At 35.8% G+C, this 20,918-nt stretch overlaps 1 protein-coding gene across 1 annotated transcript; it reads right to left on the bottom strand.

Moving 5' to 3' along the window:
• Positions 1–1,737: 1,737 nt before the first annotated feature.
• Positions 1,738–9,061, bottom strand: LOC132189804 (leucine-rich repeat receptor protein kinase HPCA1-like). The gene is made up of 20 exons (XM_088510719.1): positions 9,056–9,061; positions 8,614–8,753; positions 8,449–8,520; positions 8,155–8,229; positions 7,989–8,060; positions 7,145–7,306; positions 6,978–7,052; positions 6,534–6,605; positions 6,368–6,439; positions 6,204–6,272; positions 6,012–6,080; positions 5,806–5,880; positions 5,627–5,698; positions 5,315–5,452; positions 4,685–5,160; positions 4,375–4,521; positions 4,145–4,281; positions 3,689–3,908; positions 2,802–3,037; positions 1,738–2,449 (listed from the first exon to the last, which is right to left on the bottom strand). The coding sequence occupies exons 1-20, from the start codon at positions 9,059–9,061 to the stop codon at positions 1,976–1,978; spliced, it is 2,859 nt and encodes a 952-aa protein (XP_088366845.1). The 3' UTR covers positions 1,738–1,975.
• Positions 9,062–20,918: the final 11,857 nt, after the last annotated feature.

Raw genomic sequence — 20,918 nt, 5'->3', positions numbered from 1 at the left:
TTATCCTTACTTCATGAACTCTCGTTTGTACTCATGCCAATGAGCATTTGCCCCTTACTCTAGAAACCCTTGTCCAAGCCCTTTCTGGAATATCATTATCCTTTGGAACTAACATAGAAATATTCCTAAAAAAAAGAAAAAAAAAAAAAAAAGAAATATTGATCAAGTCAATTGTTATCTTCATTGCATCACTCCAAAAGGATCTAGGCTATGAGATCACTTGACTTTTTTTGCAAATGGTTTTGTTCAATCTCTATGCTAAATTGTTATGTTGCGGGGTCTTAGAAATTGTTTTCTCAAGCTTGATGCCATGAATTTCGCAGTAATCCTCAAACGGTTATCTTTATTCACCACCATTATTTTTTCAGAGACATTTTTGTTTCCTTCCAATTTCTCATTTAACCTTCATATGAAAAACTCTGAACACATCCTACACTTTATCTATAGTTTACAAATGAAATGCTCATACACTTCTAGAGTAATCATCAATAAAATTCATATAATAAAGTTTTAATTTTCATAGTGAAAATTGTTAGGTATTAGAGTCTTGAAAATTTATTGTGTTGAAACATGGTTTTTGAGTTAAGGATTAAGTCGGTGTAAAAGTCGGTCCATATTAATGAAAAATTCAACTGTATGAATGATGTCCACCAAATACGTAGTCTAAGTAAAATGACCATATCTTTTTATTCTCACATCAGATGGAAGCAAGCTTAGTGGGGTTAGAAAGCTAGTTTAAAGGGTTACAATTTTATATTTCATGTCAATTTTCTAATTTCAAGTTTAGGGTTTAGGATTTAGAAAAACCCTAGGGTTTCAACCCTTAAGGGTTGCAGCAGTCATAGGGTTGCCAGCCACCTCTTTGAGGCTGTGGCACAACCACGGGTTAAACCTGTGGCTGCCACCATTCTTAATTTACCATCAATCTTAGCATCTAGTAATCCTACTTCCTTCAGTATGGCAATCTCATTGTTAGCTAAAGTAACCTTGGTTTTCCCAGTAACAGAACTTGCTTTGGTTCACCAAAAATGTCTGAATCAAATTAATAATCTTTCATCTTCTCATGGCTTGTATAAATGACCATTCATGGACTATAAATAGAGTAATTCTAGAAGTTCTTTTTATGTTTATCTTGAGTCTCTTCAAGAATAATGTGGCTATTATAATCACCATTTGATCAAAATTTAATAATGATCAATCACAAGCCCAATGATGATTTTAATAGCCTCATCATTCTTAGAAGGACTCAAGATGAACACAAGAGAGACTTGTAATATTACTCCTATAAATAACCTATCTATTGTTTTGAGGCTGTTAATAGTTTTGAAGTAAGAAGATTAGAGGGAGAAGAGGAGGCTGCTATATTATTCAGCTTATACTTAACCTAATACAGACATCCTAATATATAGGATTAGGAAAATATCTAAATGACTAAACTACCCTCAAACTCTAATGACTTATTAACCCTAATAACTCTTCTATCAGAGGCCTTAGAGGCAACCTCTTTCTTTTTGTCTAGAAAGACGACCGTAAATTTTCTTGCTTTTAGGACTTCATCTCTAGGAAACAATATTACTTTCCTTAATTTTGTCAAAATGAAAACTGTCCCCAACCAGTGTGTCCATGTTAAGGGCTACATGAAAATGTATAAGATAGATGAATTGGTTCTGGAACCAAAAAACTTGCATGGTCCAACCTTCATTAGGATTTAACAGAAAAATCCAAGCTGAAAAGGGCTGGTAGCCTAGTAAAATGGATTCTTATAATGCAACTTTCTGAAGTTTGAGAGAAATTACAAATAGAGTAGTAGTTCAAGGGGGTAAGTGTAGTTTTTAAAAAGATTAAAACCAAAATGACAAGGACATGTAAGATACTATAAACACATTCATCAAATTGCATGCTATACCCTAAATCAGTGTATACAGAGAACTACTTTTTGCTGCCAAGTTGAGCATTCCAAATTGTGAAATGATATTCACTTAGGATGCATTATTGAAGAAGGGAAGGGCCCACTATAATAAAAGTTATCATCGCTGTAAGGGTGGAGGGAACGACTGTTACCGGCTTCCTCATAAGTTGCCGAAGTGGATGCAGATTCAACATTGGGGTTCAACCCAGAAAGCTGAATAATGATCTCAATTTCTTTTACCACCTCACCCATTGTAGGACGTTTGGCTCCTGATTCTTCAACACACCTCATTGCCAGGTCCACAAACTTTTCTAAACCTTTCGGCATTGTTCCCAAACCAATGGCTGGGTCAAGAATTTCATGAAGATTGTATAATTCTTTTGTCTTATCCATTGCATTCCTTACCACTGTTACGATATACTTCCCTCGCTCTATTGGCCTTTTTGCAGTTATTAGCTCCAACAGTAACACTCCAAAGCTATAGACATCACTCTTCTCATTTAGTTGTTGGGTCATGTAATATTCAGGATCCATGTATCCCTAAAACAATGAAGAAAATCCATAGTCCACATTAAAATTTCATGCAATGTTCTGAAATCTGCAACAAATATAAGCTCTCAATCCACTTGGCTAGAGAATTGAAAAATGTGTTTCACATATTGTTGTCAGTCACCTAGAAGTTCAACAGGATCTGCCCCTCGCTCTACTATGGAGGCTGCAGGATCATAAATTGCAAATCTCTATCCAACCAATTACATGGTGGTTCTGGAAGTAACAGAAGTGGGTGTGTGTGGTGCATGCACCTGTGTCGGCATACAAGCACATGCATGCATAAAGCTTTCCCATGGGCTGTGCCTAGACATTAGCACGCTTATCAGGATTTTACACTCACCAATGTTCCTTTGACTTGAGTGGAGACATGAGTCCTTTGGCTGTCCAACATAGGCTTGGAGATTCCAAAATCGACAACTTTTGCATTTAAACTTTCATCTAAAAGGATGTTATTTGATTTGATGTCCCTATGTATGATGGGAGGATTCGCATGTTCGTGAAGATAGACCAGACCCCTGGCTGCACCAAGGGCCACTCTAAGTCTCCTCATCCAATTTAACCTGATTCCTGACTTCCCTGCATAGACGATATGCATGTTATCAAATAAAAGACAAATGATTGTGTTCTTACTTGGAAACCTTTTGCGAAAAAGTTAATAGGAACGTCATCTATTAGTTTCAAGAAAGATGTCTCCAAGTGGCTTGTTAACAAACAATGAATTAATTCACTTGAAACTTGAAACTTGACCAAGGACTGGAAGGAAGGCAGGGCATGTCACAAAGGAGGTTTTGGAGACTGAACCCCCAAACTGTAAGCATTAAAATCTTTCAGCTGAATTATATCAGAAGTCTACCAGGTTTATATTTTCTGGCCAGCAGCATTCAGGGTTTTGTAGAAAAGTCCATTTCACTTTCTCAGGATACTAGGTTTGAGAAGCATGTAAGAATGCTCATATTGATAGTGAATTTATCTCATATGTCTCAGATTGGCAGTGAAATTATTATGTAAACCTTATATTTGTTCATGCTCTACTACAATTTCCTTCACTGCTTGATTTCCAATAAAAAACGCTATCATGTCTCCCAACTGGTGCCTTAAGGGTCAATATCATTAAAAGCTAATAAACTGAATAATTCAATGTGGTATGCTAATAATTTTTGCAATGTAAGTTTTAACCTTGCCATAATTTATATTGAGAGGAGAATGTGAAGAACTGGATGGAAGTACCTGAAAGACTATCCATCACAGTACCATTTGGAATATACTCATATACCAGCATTTGTTCAGCTTGCTCAAAACAGAAACCCTCAAGGGTGACAAGATTCTTGTGATGGACCCTTGATAGAAGTTCAATCTCAGTTTTGAATTCATGGCCACCCTGCATAGAATCTCTTTGAGCTCGCTTGATGGCAATCAGTTTCCCAGTGGAAAGAGTCCCCCGATAGACCTGTACAAATGTTCACAGATAGACATTTGGCAACTAATTAAAATAGTCGAGAATATTGTGAGAAGGTTGTAAGTTTGTTTTAACTAGAAAAAGTTCTTTGAAAAAGAAATATTTACTTTTTTCCCTTTTTAAGGAATCAAGTAGAAGAAAAGCAAAAATATTCGTTCTAGAATGTAAATAATGATTTAATTATTAAAAATGATCAACAATTCTGATGAGAGACAATCAAAATCAACCTTCCCATAACCCCCAGATCCAATACTATTCGCTTCTGAAAAATTGTTGGTGTATTTCTTAAGCTCTTCAAACGAGAACCGCCTGGCTCCTTTTAATTGGGGAACGCCACCACTTCCCATATTCTGATCCCAATTTGCTGCATTTGTGTGATATTATAGCAATAATAAGTCCGTAGAAATTCCACATGATTAACTACAAGTTGCTAATTCCAAAATTGTGTCCATCTTACCAAAGGGATTATTCTGTTCAATAGCTCTTTCTGCTCTTTTCTTTTGGCGGAAAGCATATACTCCTGCAACTACTAGTAATAACAAAAGGAGAGAACAACCAACTGCTGCTCCAATTATAATGCGACTGCTTCCCCCTTTATTTGATTCTATAGGTAACTCAATGATGTGAGTGTGTGTGTGTGAGAGAGAGAGAGAGAGAGGGCAGAGACAGAGACAGAATGCATCATGATAAGATTGAACAAGCATCACAATGCAATGAGCAAACATCATAACTATTATTTTTCAGTTCAGTGTCAAACTCAGAATTACCTGTATAATATGCATAAGCAATAAGAAAATAGGGTCCAAACAGATCTGGTGGGTTGAAACTCATCTTGTTAAGCGCATATCCAATCATAGTAATTCCCGTTTGATTGAAACGGTCAACACCTGATGGGAAAACGTTCAGGCTCAATCCAAGGTAACCCGATGAGTCTATGGTGGGATTACTGAGAGAAACTGAATCCACAGGAAGTTCATAGGACTTAAAGGTATGCATGAGCCGCTCCTCTAGAGCAGCATAGTAACTTAAGTTTCCCAGGTCAAAGGAGAACAGAGCTCTGAAGGATAGAGTGCCCTTGTATGGATAGGCACATTTGCAATTGGGCCTGGCAACCTGATCCAAATTGCAGGAAAGTTGCGAGCAGTTATTTTGTGGCGTCGAATTTGACAAACTTGATGTGGAAACATTGCAGTAAATCTGTGTCACTTGATCTGTCTTCTCACAAACTGGGTTACCCTTAAGTCTGCAAAATTTGTAGATAATTACAAGAAGCAAAGATGGTAGATAAGAGTGCATCATTTGGAAAATTAACTTCCAACAAGTAATCAAACAACTTACAGTTCTCCAACCTTATTACAAATAAGAAGTTACAAAAAATAATTAAAGTTTAGGCTTACAATATGGTGATGTTGTTTCCTCCATTTATTGGATCAAAGTTAGTGATGGAATTGTTCTGCAAATCGATGCTTTGCAATAGGTTGCTATATGTTGTACCAATATTCAGGGTGCCATTGAGATGGTTGTTGCTCAGTCCCCTGTTCCACATATCAGACAATCACCTCATAACCATAATTGTTATTCTATGAAGACATTTATGCACTTTCCTGTGTTCAGATAAATTTTACATGTTTATTTTGTTTGGATACTATAAAGTCTCAACAACACTGACATTGAATGGTGGTGATACTTGAGATCAAGCTGACACTCACACTATCTCTAAATTGGGAAGGCTGAACAGATTAGCAGGAATTGGTCCTTCAAGTTTTGTGCGTTCCATCATTCTGCCATACAAGGTCATTATGCTTATGAATACCAAGCACTTTAAACCTCCAATTGAATTCACACACACACAAACACAGAGTATGGAGGAGGGGTGAGTAAAACATACAATGTTTTCAAAGACTGTAAGGACGAAAGCCAAGGAGGAACCTCAGAAATATCAAAACTGTTATTGCCCATATCCCTGCAGATTACGTTTCAGTCAAAGAATGAAATTGATAACAAAAATAGATATCACAACAGATTTGTGTCTGTGATTACTAGTATCTTCTCTGAAGTACAAAAAATTCAGTCAGTATAACTATTACTACTTACACATAGTTCAGCAGGTTCATGCCCGTAAGGTTGGGCATGGGGCCAGTCAGGCTGTTGTTTGACAAGGCCCTGCAAACAGATAACAATAAGCCTATCTTAATAAGTGAAAAGGGAGTGTTAAAGTATTTGATTAATTTACCTTAAAATTTTAGGACAAGTGGTAATTTAACAAGTATAACTATGACTACTTACAAATAGATAAGGAGGTTCAAGCCAGTAAGGTTGGGCATAGGGCCAATCAGGTTGTTGTTGGACAAGGACCTGGAAACAGATAACAATAAGCCTCTTAATTAGTGAAAAATCTTCACAGCTACAAGTTTAAAGCTTTAATTGGTATGTTTATCTAATTTGCTTACAGCTCACGAAGATTTGCAAGATTACTGATATTTGAAGGCACAGTCCCACTTAGTGAATTTCTATTCAAGCGTCTGCAGCCAAAACATGACAATTAGTAGAAAAAACTTGACAGAAGTTCACAACTACCAATAGTCTTAACTAAGAGTATGTGAAACAGATACTCACACCACCTTCAAGGTCTGCACAAGTCCAAGGGTGGATGGGATGATACCAGATAAATTATTATTATCAAAAAGCCTGCACCGAAAAGAAATATATATATATATTAGCTGGAAGAAAATTGATGTCTATAACTGACAGTAGTCGTATAACTATTTGGATATTGAAACAAAATTTCATATTCCTCAATTTCCATATTGAAGACATTTACTCTGGTTTTCTACATTAGAACAAACGATGCTGCAGAGTCAAGACCCATGAGACAGTGCATTAAGGGGAGACCATATAAGACATATACATTTCCCCCATGACTATGCAGTCATTAGTGAAATCTGGCCACCTGTTTTCTCTACTAGTCATACCGTATAGGTGAATGAATAAAGCATAGATCTTTGTCAGCTACTGAAGCTATAACAAATTCTTGACAATAGACAGTTTAATAAAGCTTACACATGTATGAGATTCATATTTGAGCTGAAAAGTTGAGGTGGAATTGTGCCCGACAGCTGGTTCATTCCAAGATGACTGTTTAGATAATGAAGGAAGCTTAGATGGTTATTAATTACAGAAAACAAAATGAATTAATCAGCTTGAAATCGCGATGAGACTCGACATACAAGTGCCTCGTTTGAAGTAGCATATCAAGACCGGGAATCTTCCCACTAGAGACTGGGATGGATCCACTAAGTTGGTTGTCAGTAAGGTCCAAATAATCTAGATTGGACAGATTACCAATTGAACTTGGAATTTGCCCATAGAATCTATTAGAATTCAGGGCTCTGAATTAACAGCAATGAATAGTTCCAGAACTCAGTGTCAGTGCAAAAGAGATAAAACTGCATTTAAAAAGTTAAAAAGTAAGATTGACAAAGAAAAGATGCTAAACAAAAAATTAGACAGCCTCGGCCAAAAGGAACTTCATGTGTATTTATTTGTCATTGCAATAAAACAATAAAAGAAGGGTTAAATACAAATAAGGTACATGTGGTTTGCAACAAAATCAAAGAGCTACCTGAGTTTTCAAAAAGATCACAACTGGTACCTATGGTTTGCAAATTGATACACTTGGTACCTCTGTTAAGATTCTATTAGATTTTTTAATGGAACGCCACATAACCCTTACACATGGGTGCCACGTGGCGTGGTACTTGAGTTTTTGTGTGCCACATCATATATATACTTTTTTTAAAATTAAAAAAAAAAAACCAAAAAAAAAAAAATGACGTGGCACCCAAAAACTCAGGTACCATGCCACATGGTGCGCACACATAAGGGTGACGTGGTGTTCTGTTAAAAATCTAATGGAATCTTAACAGAAGTACCAAGTATGTTTATTTGCAAACCACATGTACCATTTGTAATATTTTTGAAAACGCAGATAGCTTTTTGATTTTGGTGCAAACCACAGGTAACTTATTTGTATTTAACCCATAAAAGAATTACAAAGTCAAAAAGCCTTACAGATAGAGTAGCTGCTGCAGAGATCCGATTGAGTTTGGAATAGGTCCAGTGAAACTGCAACCAGTCAGGCATCTGGAGTGCATATTGAAATCCAACAGGTTAACTTCAACTATCTTAAGCAAACCAATCAATTAATGAAATCTAATGGCAATCAATATTTCCTCACAAGAATGATAGGTTCTTCAAATTCCCAATTTCTTGTGGTAGTGGTCCTGTCATGAGCTTGTTGGAAGATAGATCCCTATATGAAGACTCTGGTAATCAGGAATGAATTGTAAAGAAAAAAAAACCGAAAAAGCTACTACAAAATACTTTATCTCATGACGAAGGTCTTGAATTTCATTCATTTCAACAAGCACAAGAAACCATTTTCTTTGTCATTACTTTATGATGATAAGCCCCGAAATACATGAGCACTGCAGTCAGAAAAGAAGAGACTAAGTGCAATTACAAGACTTACAGAGTCTGTAACTCAGATAACGACCCAATACGTCCCAATAGCTGACCCGTCAAATTCATGCTTGTCAATATTCTGAAATTGAGTGCAATCAGATCAATTAAAATTGGGCAGAATGAGCAACCTTCCAAAATCATCAAAAAGGTGAAAACGGGACAAACAACTTACATGGCAGTCACACGTGAATTGGTGCACTCAATTCCTACCCAACCGCCACAAGGATCAAAGCCCGCCCAATTGGATGGTGTGTTCCTCCAGTTACTCTTCAGAGCCTTTAAAGCAACAGCTGCATCAAAAATTAAAGTGAAATGTTGGTAATTCAGTCAGCAAAACCGATGATCAGAGCCCCCTGCATGAAATGGTAGCACCAAAATAACAAAAGAATCCAATAAACAGTAAATAACAGATATGTAAAAAGGCCAATGATCACTAACCCTTTTTCGGGATATCAATTACAATCATTCAAGGCCTTAAAGTAATGAGTTCCTATTCCGGATGGAAGCTATTAAATGTTTTGTTGTTTGTATAAGGTTCAAGGAAAGAAAGCAAATTACCAAAAAAAAAAAACTACAAAAATAAAAAGAAACATGGCAAATTAATCCGAACTTACCGTCATTTTCGTCTGTCAGAGTTGCTATAATAAAACATTTGATGAATACAAGCAGCAGTAGCACCAGACTCCTTTGACCCATCACTCAAAGAACAACAAGATTCAAACCTATAATTCTTGTAACACTAATGTTGGGTAAAAAAATCCTTTACAGAAGTTTCAGATCATAACCATCTAGTATCATTTGAGTAACTCTCGCATGCAAAGGCTTAATTCACTAACATTCAATCATTCAAAACCTCTTGTTCATATTTGTTCACATAAGTTAAAATACAATGACTGGTCACCATGATTATATACTACTCAATTTTCTACACTTTCAAGAGCTGTGAGAACATAAAAAGAACAGCCTTCCTAGAATGTTAACTTGTTCAAGTACTCAAAAGTCAGATTTCAAGAACTAATATTTAAAATGCAGAAGGATCTGCATAGGCTGAAACCATCAACGGATATTTTGCCTGAATTCTTTTTTCTGCTCTCTTTTTTTAAATTGGTTCTCTTCTCTCAATCCTTTTCGTAGAAACGTTTAAAAGAAAGGAAATTTATTATATTAGAAGACACTACAGTAATCAGCGACAGTACCTTTTCATAAATAAGATAAAGCCTTGTCCAGAAACTGTCTTCCTCTGTTTCTCCGTGAACAGAGCTTGTGGACAAAGTAAAAAAATAAAAAAAGCAAAATTAAATTGAATTGGTAATTTTATACATAACCCATGATAGAAAATTGTCCATTTGTTAATCTAATTGAGAAGTAAAACTGAGTCGTACAACCTTTTCAAGTCAAACCCAGAGCCGCCATGGTAGAAGAGGTTTTGGTGCGAAATCAAGCTCCAGCTCCTTCTCCATTGTATTGCTTAAAAAAATGTGGAAGTTATGATCTCAAGACATCTGTAATATACATGTAAGCAAGGAAGGCATTATTATACATGCAATAGTGGAATATCAAGCGAGGAAATAGATTTTTTATATGTTACCGAGGAGCTTACAAACAAGTGCGAACTGGAAGAATGAATTGTTGGCGGTTGGGAAGAGAAAGATATAGTTTAGAAGAAATGATACATGGGGAAGATTTTACTCGTCGCCAGCAGCTGGTCAAAGTACGATAGTGTCTCACGTAGTGGAATCAAAAGACAACAAATGTTTTCAAAATCAATAATTCAATTAAGAAATTGGGGCAAAATAGAAAAATAAATCAATAAATAAAAAGTCAACCTCTAAATAATCGTTATTAGAAAACTGATAAAATATTCTAAAGTTACGTTTTAAGTTGTTCAAAACAAGTATTTGTATGTTACTTATAAGTGGCTAAGGGCTGGAAAATCCTACCGCTAGAATTGTTTTGTTTATTTTCTCAATAATAGGAAAGCTAAGGAGAGACGATCTTGATAATTTTTCAGTTCATAAACCAGTTACGCGCTCGGAGTCCCAAAAACGTAACAAAGTGGTATCAGAGTTAGTCATGTCAGACACACACATGGATCGGTTAAGGAAATCTAATCCTACCCAAATAGCAAATAACAAGATAAAAATAGTAAACATAATATAAGAGTCCTACCCACACAACAATATTAAATAATAAAACAACTATAAAACATTAATGAACTAAATAACCTAATTGATAATACTTCATAACAGACCCACTACCTAACAATGACTACACGTAACATTTTCCATCCCTCTTTGAATCGACCTTGTCCTCAAGGTCGTAAAAATCTTGCGGTGAAAATCTTTTTCCTTCACCTTTGATTCACCTTCTTTTTTTTTTTTTTTTTTTGTCGTTTCTTTCTAAACCAAACAAAGAAGGCAATCTTCTTTTTCTTTTTTCTGGTGAACCACAAAATTAGGTTGCATTGATCACCAAATTTCTTGTCTTTGTTGAGAAATGAGAACTTGATGGGGTTTGTCCCACTAAAGACCAGTTTGGTATGGTGAAATTGTGTTTGCTGGTGGACTGAATTGTGCAGATGAATTTTTGATGGTGGAACTTCAATGTGATGATGGTGGTGTGGTTGGATTTTTGAACATGGCGGCTGAGTTTTGGCATTGTCGTGGTGGTAGTGACGGTGTGGGGCATGTGACTTTTGCACCCGCAACATTGTTTGTTGCTGCTTATGTAGGCATTCATTTTTTATTTCCGCTAAAGTGCTCTCGAATCTGCCAAACGACTCATCCATTTTTCTTTGGCATTCTTCCGCTTTTCTTTGGAGTTCATGCACTTCCATTTTTCTTTGGAATTTTTCCACTTTTCTTTAAAGTTCATGCACTAGACCAACACATTGATATCAGTGAAGTTGGCTCTGATATTACTTTGTTACATGGTTACGTAACATGATGGAAACTAAGTAGAAAGATTGATATGGTAGGATTACAGAAAGTTGGCTCTGATACCACTTTGTGTTACGTGCTTACATAACGTGATGAGAACTAAGTAGAAAGATTGATATGATAGGATTTTCGAGGAATCCTAAACCTCCTATGAGCAATTTGAGGTGCTCTCAACTCCTACAAACACAGGGTTTGAATAATTTACTCGATTGATTTCTTATTCATAAATAATGCAATATTTAAAGACAATAGAAAATAGAGTCCCGCATGAGATTGGACTTCCGTTTAAAATAGGAAAATCTAATCCTACCCAAATAACAAATAACAAGATAAAAGAGATAAACATAACATAAGAGTCCTACCCACACAACAATATTAAAATAATAAAACAACTATAAGACATTAACGAACTAAATAACCTAATTGATAATACTTCATAACAGACCCACCTAACAATTTAGGTGGGTCTGTTATGAAGTATTATCAATTAGGTTATTTAGTTCATAACAGACCCACCTAACAATTTAGGTGGGTCTGTTATGAAGTATTATCAATTAGGTTATTTAGTTCGTTAATGTCTTATAGTTGTTTTATTATTTTAATATTGTTGTGTGGGTAGGACTCTTATGTTATGTTTATCTCTTTTATCTTGTTATTTGTTATTTGGGTAGGATTAGATTTTCCTATTTTAAACGGAAGTCCAATCTCATGCGGGACTCTATTTTCTATTGTCTTTAAATACTGCATTATTTATGAATAAGAAATCAATCGAGTAAATTATTCAAACCTTGTGTTTGTAGGAGTTGAGAGCACCTCGAATTGCTCATAGGAGGTTTAGGATTCCTCGAAAATCCTACCATATCAATCTTTCTACTAAGTTCTCATCACGTTACATAAGCACGTAACAAAGTGGTATCAGGGCCAACTTTCCGTAACCCACCACTTCAAGTTATGGAGGATTGTCTATGTCAATGTGTTGGTCTAGTGCATGAACTCCAAAGAAAAGTGGAAAAATTCCAAAACTCAGTCATCATGTTCAAAAATCCAACCACACCACCATCATCACATCGAAGTTCCACCATCAAAAATTCATCTGCACAATTCAGTCCACCAGCAAACACAATTTCACTATACCAAACCGGTCTTTAGTGGGACAAACCCCATCAGGTTCTCATTTCACAATAGAGACAAGAAATTTGGTGATCTATGCAACCTGGTTTTGTGGTTCACCAGAAAAAAGAAAAAGAAGATTGCCTTCTTTGTTTGGTTTAGAAAGAAACCAAAAAAAAAAAAAAAAAAAAAAAAAAAAAATGGGTTTGTCCAAGGAGAAGAAAAAAGATTTTCACCACAAGATTTTTACGACCTTGAGGACAAGGTCGATTCAAAGAGGGATGGAATGTGTTACGTGTAGTCATTGTTAGGTAGTTGGTCTGTTATGAAGTATTATTAATTAGGTTATTTAGTTCATTAATGTTTTTTAGTTGTTTTATTATTTTAATATTGTTGTGTGGGTAGGATTCTTATGTTATGTTTATCTCTTTTATCTTGTTATTTGTTATTTGGGTAGGATTAGATTTCCTTATTTTAAATGAAAGTCCTATCTCATATGAGACTCTATTTTCTATTGTCTTTAAATACTGCATTATTTATGAATAAGAAAATAAATCAAGTAAATTATTCAAACCTTGTGTTTGTAGGAGTTGAGAGCACCTTGAATTGCTCATAGGAGGTTTAGGATTCCTCGAAAATCCTATAGGAGGTTCAGGATTCCTCGGTTCCGTCCTTGTAAAGCTTGGCTGAAGTGGCGCCTTTCTTGCATTAACACATTCCCTATACCACTCCCACATGCATCACATTCCACTACAAACTCCTTAGAGAAATCGGGCAACGCTAAGACAGGAGCTCAATTCATGGCTTTTTTCAATTCCTCAAAGGCATGCTCCGCTAATGGTGACCACCCAAAGGCATCCTTTTTTAATAATTGAGTAAGACGCTTTGCTATTTCCCCATACTTCCTAATAAATTTTCGGTAATACCCCGTCAATCCTAGAAAACCTCGTAAAGCCTTTGTGTTTTTAGGGACAGGCCAATTTATCATGGCTTCTATTTTTTCTGGGTCCATGGCTACCCCCTTTTGGCTAATAAGGTGGCCGAGATACTACACGTCTGCCAACCCAAACTGACATTTCTCCCTCTTACAAACCACGTGTTTTCTCGTAATATTTCTAACACTCTATTTACATGTACAAGGTGGTCCTTCCAATTCGCACTATAAATTAATATGTCATCAAAAAAACAAGAACGAACTTACGGAGCAATTTGGAGAAGATGTCATTCATGAGTGCTTGGAATGTTGACTGTGCGTTTTGAGGCCAAATGGCATAACAAGGAATTTTGTTATAATACAAGTCTACATTCAGCATTGGGGTGCACTCCTTTTCAGGTCGTCTACGGTAGAGAACCACCTACTTTGTTGTTGTATGTGCCGGGCACTTCAAAGGTAGCAACAGTGGAACAACTCTTGGTGGATCGCGATGACATCATTAAAGAAGCCAAGGAGCATTTGAAAGATGCACAAGCAAGAATGAAGAAAATCTATGACCAACACCACCAAGAGAGGGAGTTTAATGTGGGGGATTGGATCTATTTGCGCCTACAACCTTATAGACAAATGTCGGTAGCAGTGAGGAAACACTTGAAGTTGTCTCCTAGATTTTATGGGCCATATCAGATTCTGGAAAAAATGAGGGCTGTTTCTTACAAGCTCAATCTTCTCTCAGGTTCCAAAATACATCCTGTTTTTCATATATCGTTGTTGAAGAAGCAAGTGGGGACAACTGTTGTGGTACAAGACATGTTGCCGTATGTGGATAATGTAGAGGGAAGGGTGCTGCCAAGGCCTAAAGTGGCACTGGAGTAACACACCAGGAAGGGAATTACTGAAGTTTTAGTCCATTGGGAGGGGCTCACTCCTGTTGATGCAACATGGGAGAATTTCAACGATATGCACCTTCGGTTTCCATCCTTTGTCCTTGAGGACAAGGACAATTTCAAGGGGAAGGGAGTGTTACGTACAAGTGGCTAAGGGCTAGTGGGTGTGTCAACGTGGACAGTGTAGTAATTTATTTCCATTAGGTTTGTTATTGCTTAGTTATTTGATTGCTTTAGGAGTCTTATCTTTATTGTTTTATGAGTTCTTATTCTTATCGCTTGAGGAAATCTTAGCCTTATTGCTTTAAGAGTCTTATCTTTATTGTTTTAGGTGTTCTTATCTTTATTGCTTTAGGAGTCTTAAGTCACACACGTGTGGGACTATATTTTAGCTGTAATTCTGTTCTTTAAATACTACATTGCTATGGAATAAGAAGTCAGTCAAGAATTCATTCAAACCTTGTGTTTGTAGAAGTTTAAAAGCTTCTCTAATTTCTCTACCGAAGGAGGTCAAGGATTCCTCAAAAATCCTACCGCTAAAATTGTTTTGCTTATTTTCTCAATAATAAGGAAGCTAAGGAGAGACGATCCTGGTAATTTTTCAGTTCATAAACCAGTTACGCGCTCGGAGTCCCGAAAACGTAACATTGTAGCAACCAAACTCTTTAAACTAATAGAAAACTAAAATAAGTTGATTTAACAAAGACTGACGTAATTCATTTGAACGAGATCATTTACTCGTTCATTCCCCCCTATTAATGAAGATCTCTCCTGAACGGAAAAGGATGCTTGATGTGACTTGGAAGCTTAAACTGGAACGCATGAGAATTTATATTCTCAATAATTTCTACCGGCCCAATTGCAAGTAGCTAGCTTGTTATCTTCTCCAACTAGAAATCTATCTTTGGTCAAGGTAACCGAGACGAAAATCTCTTTTCTTCAAACTCCACAATTGTTTAGGCCCAATTAACGCCTAAACAGACACTTATGAAATGTAAGAGATTCCTTAATAATAATAAAGAAAGGGAAAATTATAGTTTACCCTTTAAAGTTGACAGCGTTTTTCAATTCGAACATCAAAGTTTCAATTTTTGCAATCCACCCCCACAAAGTTCCCATTTTTTTTTTTCAATTCAACCAATATTATCCCAAAATTCCAATACTGCCCCTAATTTTTTATTTTTTATTTTTATTTTTTTATTTTTTATGAAAAAATAAATAAATTTGGGAGTGCAAAAATGGCCAGATGGCCGAAGAGCCACCCCGAATTTTTTTAAAATTTTTTTATAAAAAATAAAAAAAATAAAAATTATGGGCAATATGAGAAGTTTTGGATACAATTGGTCAAATTGCAAAAATTTGGAACTTTGGAGGAATGGATTGTAAAAATTGAAACTTTAATGTTCGAATTGAAAAACGCTGTCAACTTTGGGGGGGTAAACTGTAATTTTTGCATAAAGAAAATATCATCCTAAACATTAAACTTAAAACCTATACCATATCTTAAAACAAAATTATTAAATTGGTCCATGTGGTTTGACCTTGTAACAAATACATCTATGTGGGTTTCAAAATAAACTTATAAATATTGAGCCCTAATTGTATTTAATTTGCGTGATGTTCTTTATAATCTTGAACTATTTTTTATTTAGGGTTAAATACTTTTTTACTTCCTATGGTTTAACGATTTTATTTTTTGCTTCATGAGTTTTGTTTTATATCTCAGTTATGGATAGACGGAAATAATACCTTCGTTAAAATTTCGTCAAAAAAATACAAAAATTCACGCGAGCGCTTTTAGAAACTCAACATGTGTCCATATACTTAATGATTTTTTTTTTTTTTTTTAAAAAAAAAAAAATTGTTTTTGGGACAGCCACCCCTTTTCGCAGGCCACCCCATTTCGCCTGAAGGGGTGGGCGAGCCACCCCCAAGTTGCAAAATGGGGGTGGTTTCGGCGTCAGTGGTGGAGTAGCTCGACATTTCAAGCTTCAAAATTTCCGACAATTCTCAAACCGATTTCGTTTCTTCCATCATTGAAGCGTTTAGACTTGTCCAACAACTCCATGAACGGTACTTTTCCTTCCGATTTCCCTCTACTCAGCGGCCTTAAGTTCTTGAACATTTCGCTTAACAACTTCACCGGACTGGTTGACCCGGCCACTTACCGGAAATTTGGGTAAAAAAATCCTTTACAGAAGTTTCAGATCATAACCAGCTAGTATTATTTGAGTAATTCATTAACATTCAATCATTCAAAAACTCATATTTGTTCACATAAATTAAAATACAATGACGGGTCACCATGATTATATACTACTCAATTTTCTACACTTTCAAGAGCTGTGAAACATAAAAAGAACAGCCATCCTAGAATCTCAACTTGTTCTTTATGCTCTGTTTTTTAATTGTACTGAATCATAACCATCCTAGAATGTCAAGTTGTACTCAAATATCAAATTTTCAAGAACTTATCAACGGATATCTTGTCTGAATTCTTCTTTATGCTCTTTTTTTAATTGGTTATCTTCTCTCAATCCTTTTCGTTGAAACCTTAAAAGAAGGAAATTTATTCTATTAGAAGATACTTCAGTAATCATTACCTTTTCATAAACAAGATAAAGCCTTGTCCAGCCATTGCCGCCACCAGGTATTGTCTCCACAACCTCCCAAATGGTGCGAGTGAATTCTTACTTTGAATTATATTGTAATTTCATGTCTTACAGAAAGCTTTGTCTTCCTCAACTTGAGCTGAACTGCAGAACACCATGTCATCGCACCTTGCCTGAATTTCTCTGTTCCTCCATGAACAGAGCTTGTGGACAAAGTACGAAAACAAAAACGAAAAAGCAAAATTAAATTAAATTGCTAATTTTAAATCTTTACCCATGATAGAAAATTGTCCATTTGTTAATCTAATTGAGAAGTAAAACTCACTCGTACACCCTTTTCAAGTTAAACCCTGAGCCGCCATGGTAGAAGAGGTTTTGGTGCGAAATCAAGCTCCAGTTCCTTCTCCATTGTATTGCTTAATAAAATGTGGAAGTTATGGTATCAAGACATCTGTAATATACATGCAAGCAAGAAAGGCGTTACCATTATACATGAAATTATGGAATATCAAGCGAGGAAATAGATTTTTTAGAGGATAAAGTCCATCTACTTTCCTTAAACTACCACTAAATTGATGATATTTCTTTTTCTCAAACTTTTAATTGTGACATGTCCCTTACAAACTACCAAAATATTGTCAATGACCTCTCAATGCTAACAAAAAGATAAAAATACTCCTATAAATTTTTAAATAAGACAAAAATATTCCTATAAATTTGAGAAAAAATAATAATTTTTTATTTTTTAAAAAAACGAAAGTTTTAATTTTTTTTAAAAAAAAAAAATTGATTTTTTTTATATTTTTTTTAAACAGAAATTTTTATTTTAAAAAAAATATAATTTTTTTTATTTTTTTTAAAAAAATAATAATATATATTTGAATTGTTTTAAAAAACTGAAATTTTTTATTTTGTTAAGGCTGGTATAATAGCAGCTTTATCAAGTATGTATAAGAAACCGTCTACTAACAACAAGGTATATCTAATGAAGAAGTTGTTCAATTTGAAGATTGCAAAAGGTACTCCGGTGGCACGGCATTTCAATGAGTTTAACACTATCACAAGTCAATTATCCTCAATAGAAATTGACTTTGATGATGAGATTCATGCGTTGATTGTTTTGGCATCTTTGCCAAACAATTGGAAAGCTAAGAGAATGGATGTTACTTGTTAGCAATTCTGTAGAGAAGAATAAACTCAAGTATAAGGATATTTGAGATTTGATTCTCAGTGAAGAGGTTCGCATAAGAGATGCGGATGAAGCCTCTTGTTCTACTGCTACTTTAAACCTCGAGACTCGAGGTAGAAGACAAGGCAGAAACTCTGGTCAAGGCAGATCAAAATCCAAGATAGGAAGAAACAAATCCAAATTCAGACAACAACCCGAATGTTGGAATTGTGGCTAGATTGGCCATTATAAGAAGAATTGAATATAACTGAGGAAGGATATTGAGAACAACTTTGCAAATGTAGTGACAGAAGAAGTGCATGATGCCCTACTTGTCTCTCTTGATAGTCCTTGGGTCTTGGACTTAGGAGCATCTTTTTATACTATAGCGATTCGTGATACTCTCGAGAATTACATTGGTGGAGATTTCGGGAAGGTGTATTTAGCTGACGAATCAACACTGAATATTGTGGACATGGGTGATGTTTGCATTAGAGTTCACAGTGACTAGGTATAGAAGTTGTAAAAGCTCAGACATGTTCTAGAGCTTGAGAATATGATTTTAGTGGGACAACTTGATGAGGAAGGGCATTCAATTAATTTCCACAATGGAAAGTGGAAGGTTAGCATAGGAGCCAGGATTTTGGCTCATGGTTATAAGACGGGTGGTACTCTCTATACGACCACAAACAACAGGTATATAGTTGTTGTTGTTGCATATACGGGTGCTGACTTAAAACTATGGCACCTAAGGCTTGGGCACATGAGCGAGAAATGGATGAAGGTACTTTTGTCAAAAGGGAAACTACTAGAGCTGAAGTTAGTTGAGTCTGATTTGTGTGAAGGCTGCATCTTAGGGAAGCAGAAGATGAGTTTCAAAAAAGTTCGCAGAGCACCAAAGCTTAGAAAGCTGGAGCTAGTCCACACAGATTTGTGAGGTCCCGCATTAGTGGCATCTCTTGGAGGCTCACGATATTACATCATGTTTATTGATGACTCAAGCAAAAATATATGTGTTTATTTCTTGAAAAGTAAATATGATGTATTTGAAACTTTTAAGAAATAGAAGGCCATGGTTGAGAATGAAACGGGTTTGAAGCTAAAGTGTTTTGAGATCAGACAATGGAGGAGAATACGAAGATGGAGGGCTTAAACAATTTTGCACAGTGAATGGGATTAGGATGGAGAAAACTATCATGTGGACACCACAGCAGAATGGCGTGGCTGAGCACATGAACATGACCCTCAATGAGCGTGCTAGGAGTATGAGGTTGCATTATGGGTTATCAAAGACTTTCTGGGCATATGCAGTGAGTACTACTACATACTTGATAAATAAGGGGTCTTCTGTTCCCCTGAGCCATAGACTACGAAATAAGTATGTAATGGAAAATGGGTAAATCTTTCACATTTGAAAGTTTTTAGTTTTGCTTTTTATATCTATGTTGAGCCTGATGCTCGGAGTAAACTAGATGCTAAATCTAGAAAGTGTCTCTTCATTGGATATGGAGATGATGCCTTTGGTTATTAATTTTGGGATGATCAAAATTGGAAGATCATTAGAAGTCGGGATGTAATTTTTAATGAGTGTGCTATGAACAAGGATGGGTCAAGTACAAAACTTGATGTTACAGAGCAAGAACTAAAGAAGTCTAAGTTTATTAACTTAGATAAGCTTTTTGAAAAACGTTCACTCACAGACGTATGTTATGACGAAGAATCTTCAAGAGACTCACAACACTAAGATAAGCCTTATTCTTTAGCAAGAAGCAGAGTTAAATGTGATTGAAAATCACCAAAGAGGTATGGCTTTGAGAATATGGTTTATTTTGCTCTAACAGCTTGTACTAGAGATCCATCGTTTGTTCAGATGGTATGCTGAGAGAGGTGGAGTTATTACAACGATGCAAAGCTTGGGAATCATTAGAAATGCTCAAGGAAAAGAAAGCTAAAGGGTGCACATGGGTTTATAGGAAGAAAGAGTCATTAGAGAAAATTGATTGGTCGACGGGATTAAAAGGGAGGCATGGTGTTATATCTAAATCAGGTCATAAAGTTCAAGAGGCGCTTGGATTTAAGTGACACTTGTGGAGTGTGGTTGCCCTTAGGGGCTGAGGCGGAGACATTTAGAGGAGATATGTTTTGATTGTTAGACTTGATATGTTTCAAGTCGATGTGGAGATTATTAACGTCAGTAGGTGACTTGTCACCCATCTTGTGGGCTCCACTACTTCTCTATTCGTCATGGGTTTGGGAGACTTTTGTCAAAGTATAGATTGAATTGGACTTGTGCTAGCCGGCTCCTTATTCTTTATGGCTTTGGAGTAATTCTCCAATACAAGTTGTAATAGGATTTGCTTGACCGACTTTACACTTGTATAAAAGGACATGCAATAGCCCTACGATGTGTGCTAAATTGAGAGCACCATAGTGGAGAAAAACATGTGTACAAAAGACACAACATGAAAGAGAATTTGAGAGAGATCAAAAGTGTGTGCAAGGGTAGCAAGTTGTACAGCTTGAGGATGAGTCATATGGTGTTTTCTTCTTGGTGTTTTTGGAGGAGCCAAAAAACAAGAGAAAAGAAGAAAAAAGGGTGCTGCAGAGTGAGAGAGAAAATAGATACCAGCCGCCATCTGTTTCAACAAAAGAAGAGTTTGTAATTCTATTTTTTGTATTTTATTTTGGGAATTATCTTTCTTGTGCGATTGAGAGATTTGGGTGTATTGAGACTTTGGGCCTTGTGTGATCTTTTTGTACTATTTTTGAACATCATCTTTTGATAGTTGATTTTCTTCGGTTCATCTCTGCCAGTGGATGTAGACTT

Source organism: Corylus avellana, chromosome 9 (assembly GCF_965113065.1).
Source record: "Corylus avellana chromosome 9, dhCorAvel1.hap1.2, whole genome shotgun sequence".
Classification (NCBI taxonomy): Eukaryota; Viridiplantae; Streptophyta; class Magnoliopsida; order Fagales; family Betulaceae; genus Corylus; species Corylus avellana.
The sequence above is the reverse complement of the archived record's forward strand: the minus strand, read 5'-3'. Positions and strand labels throughout refer to the sequence as shown.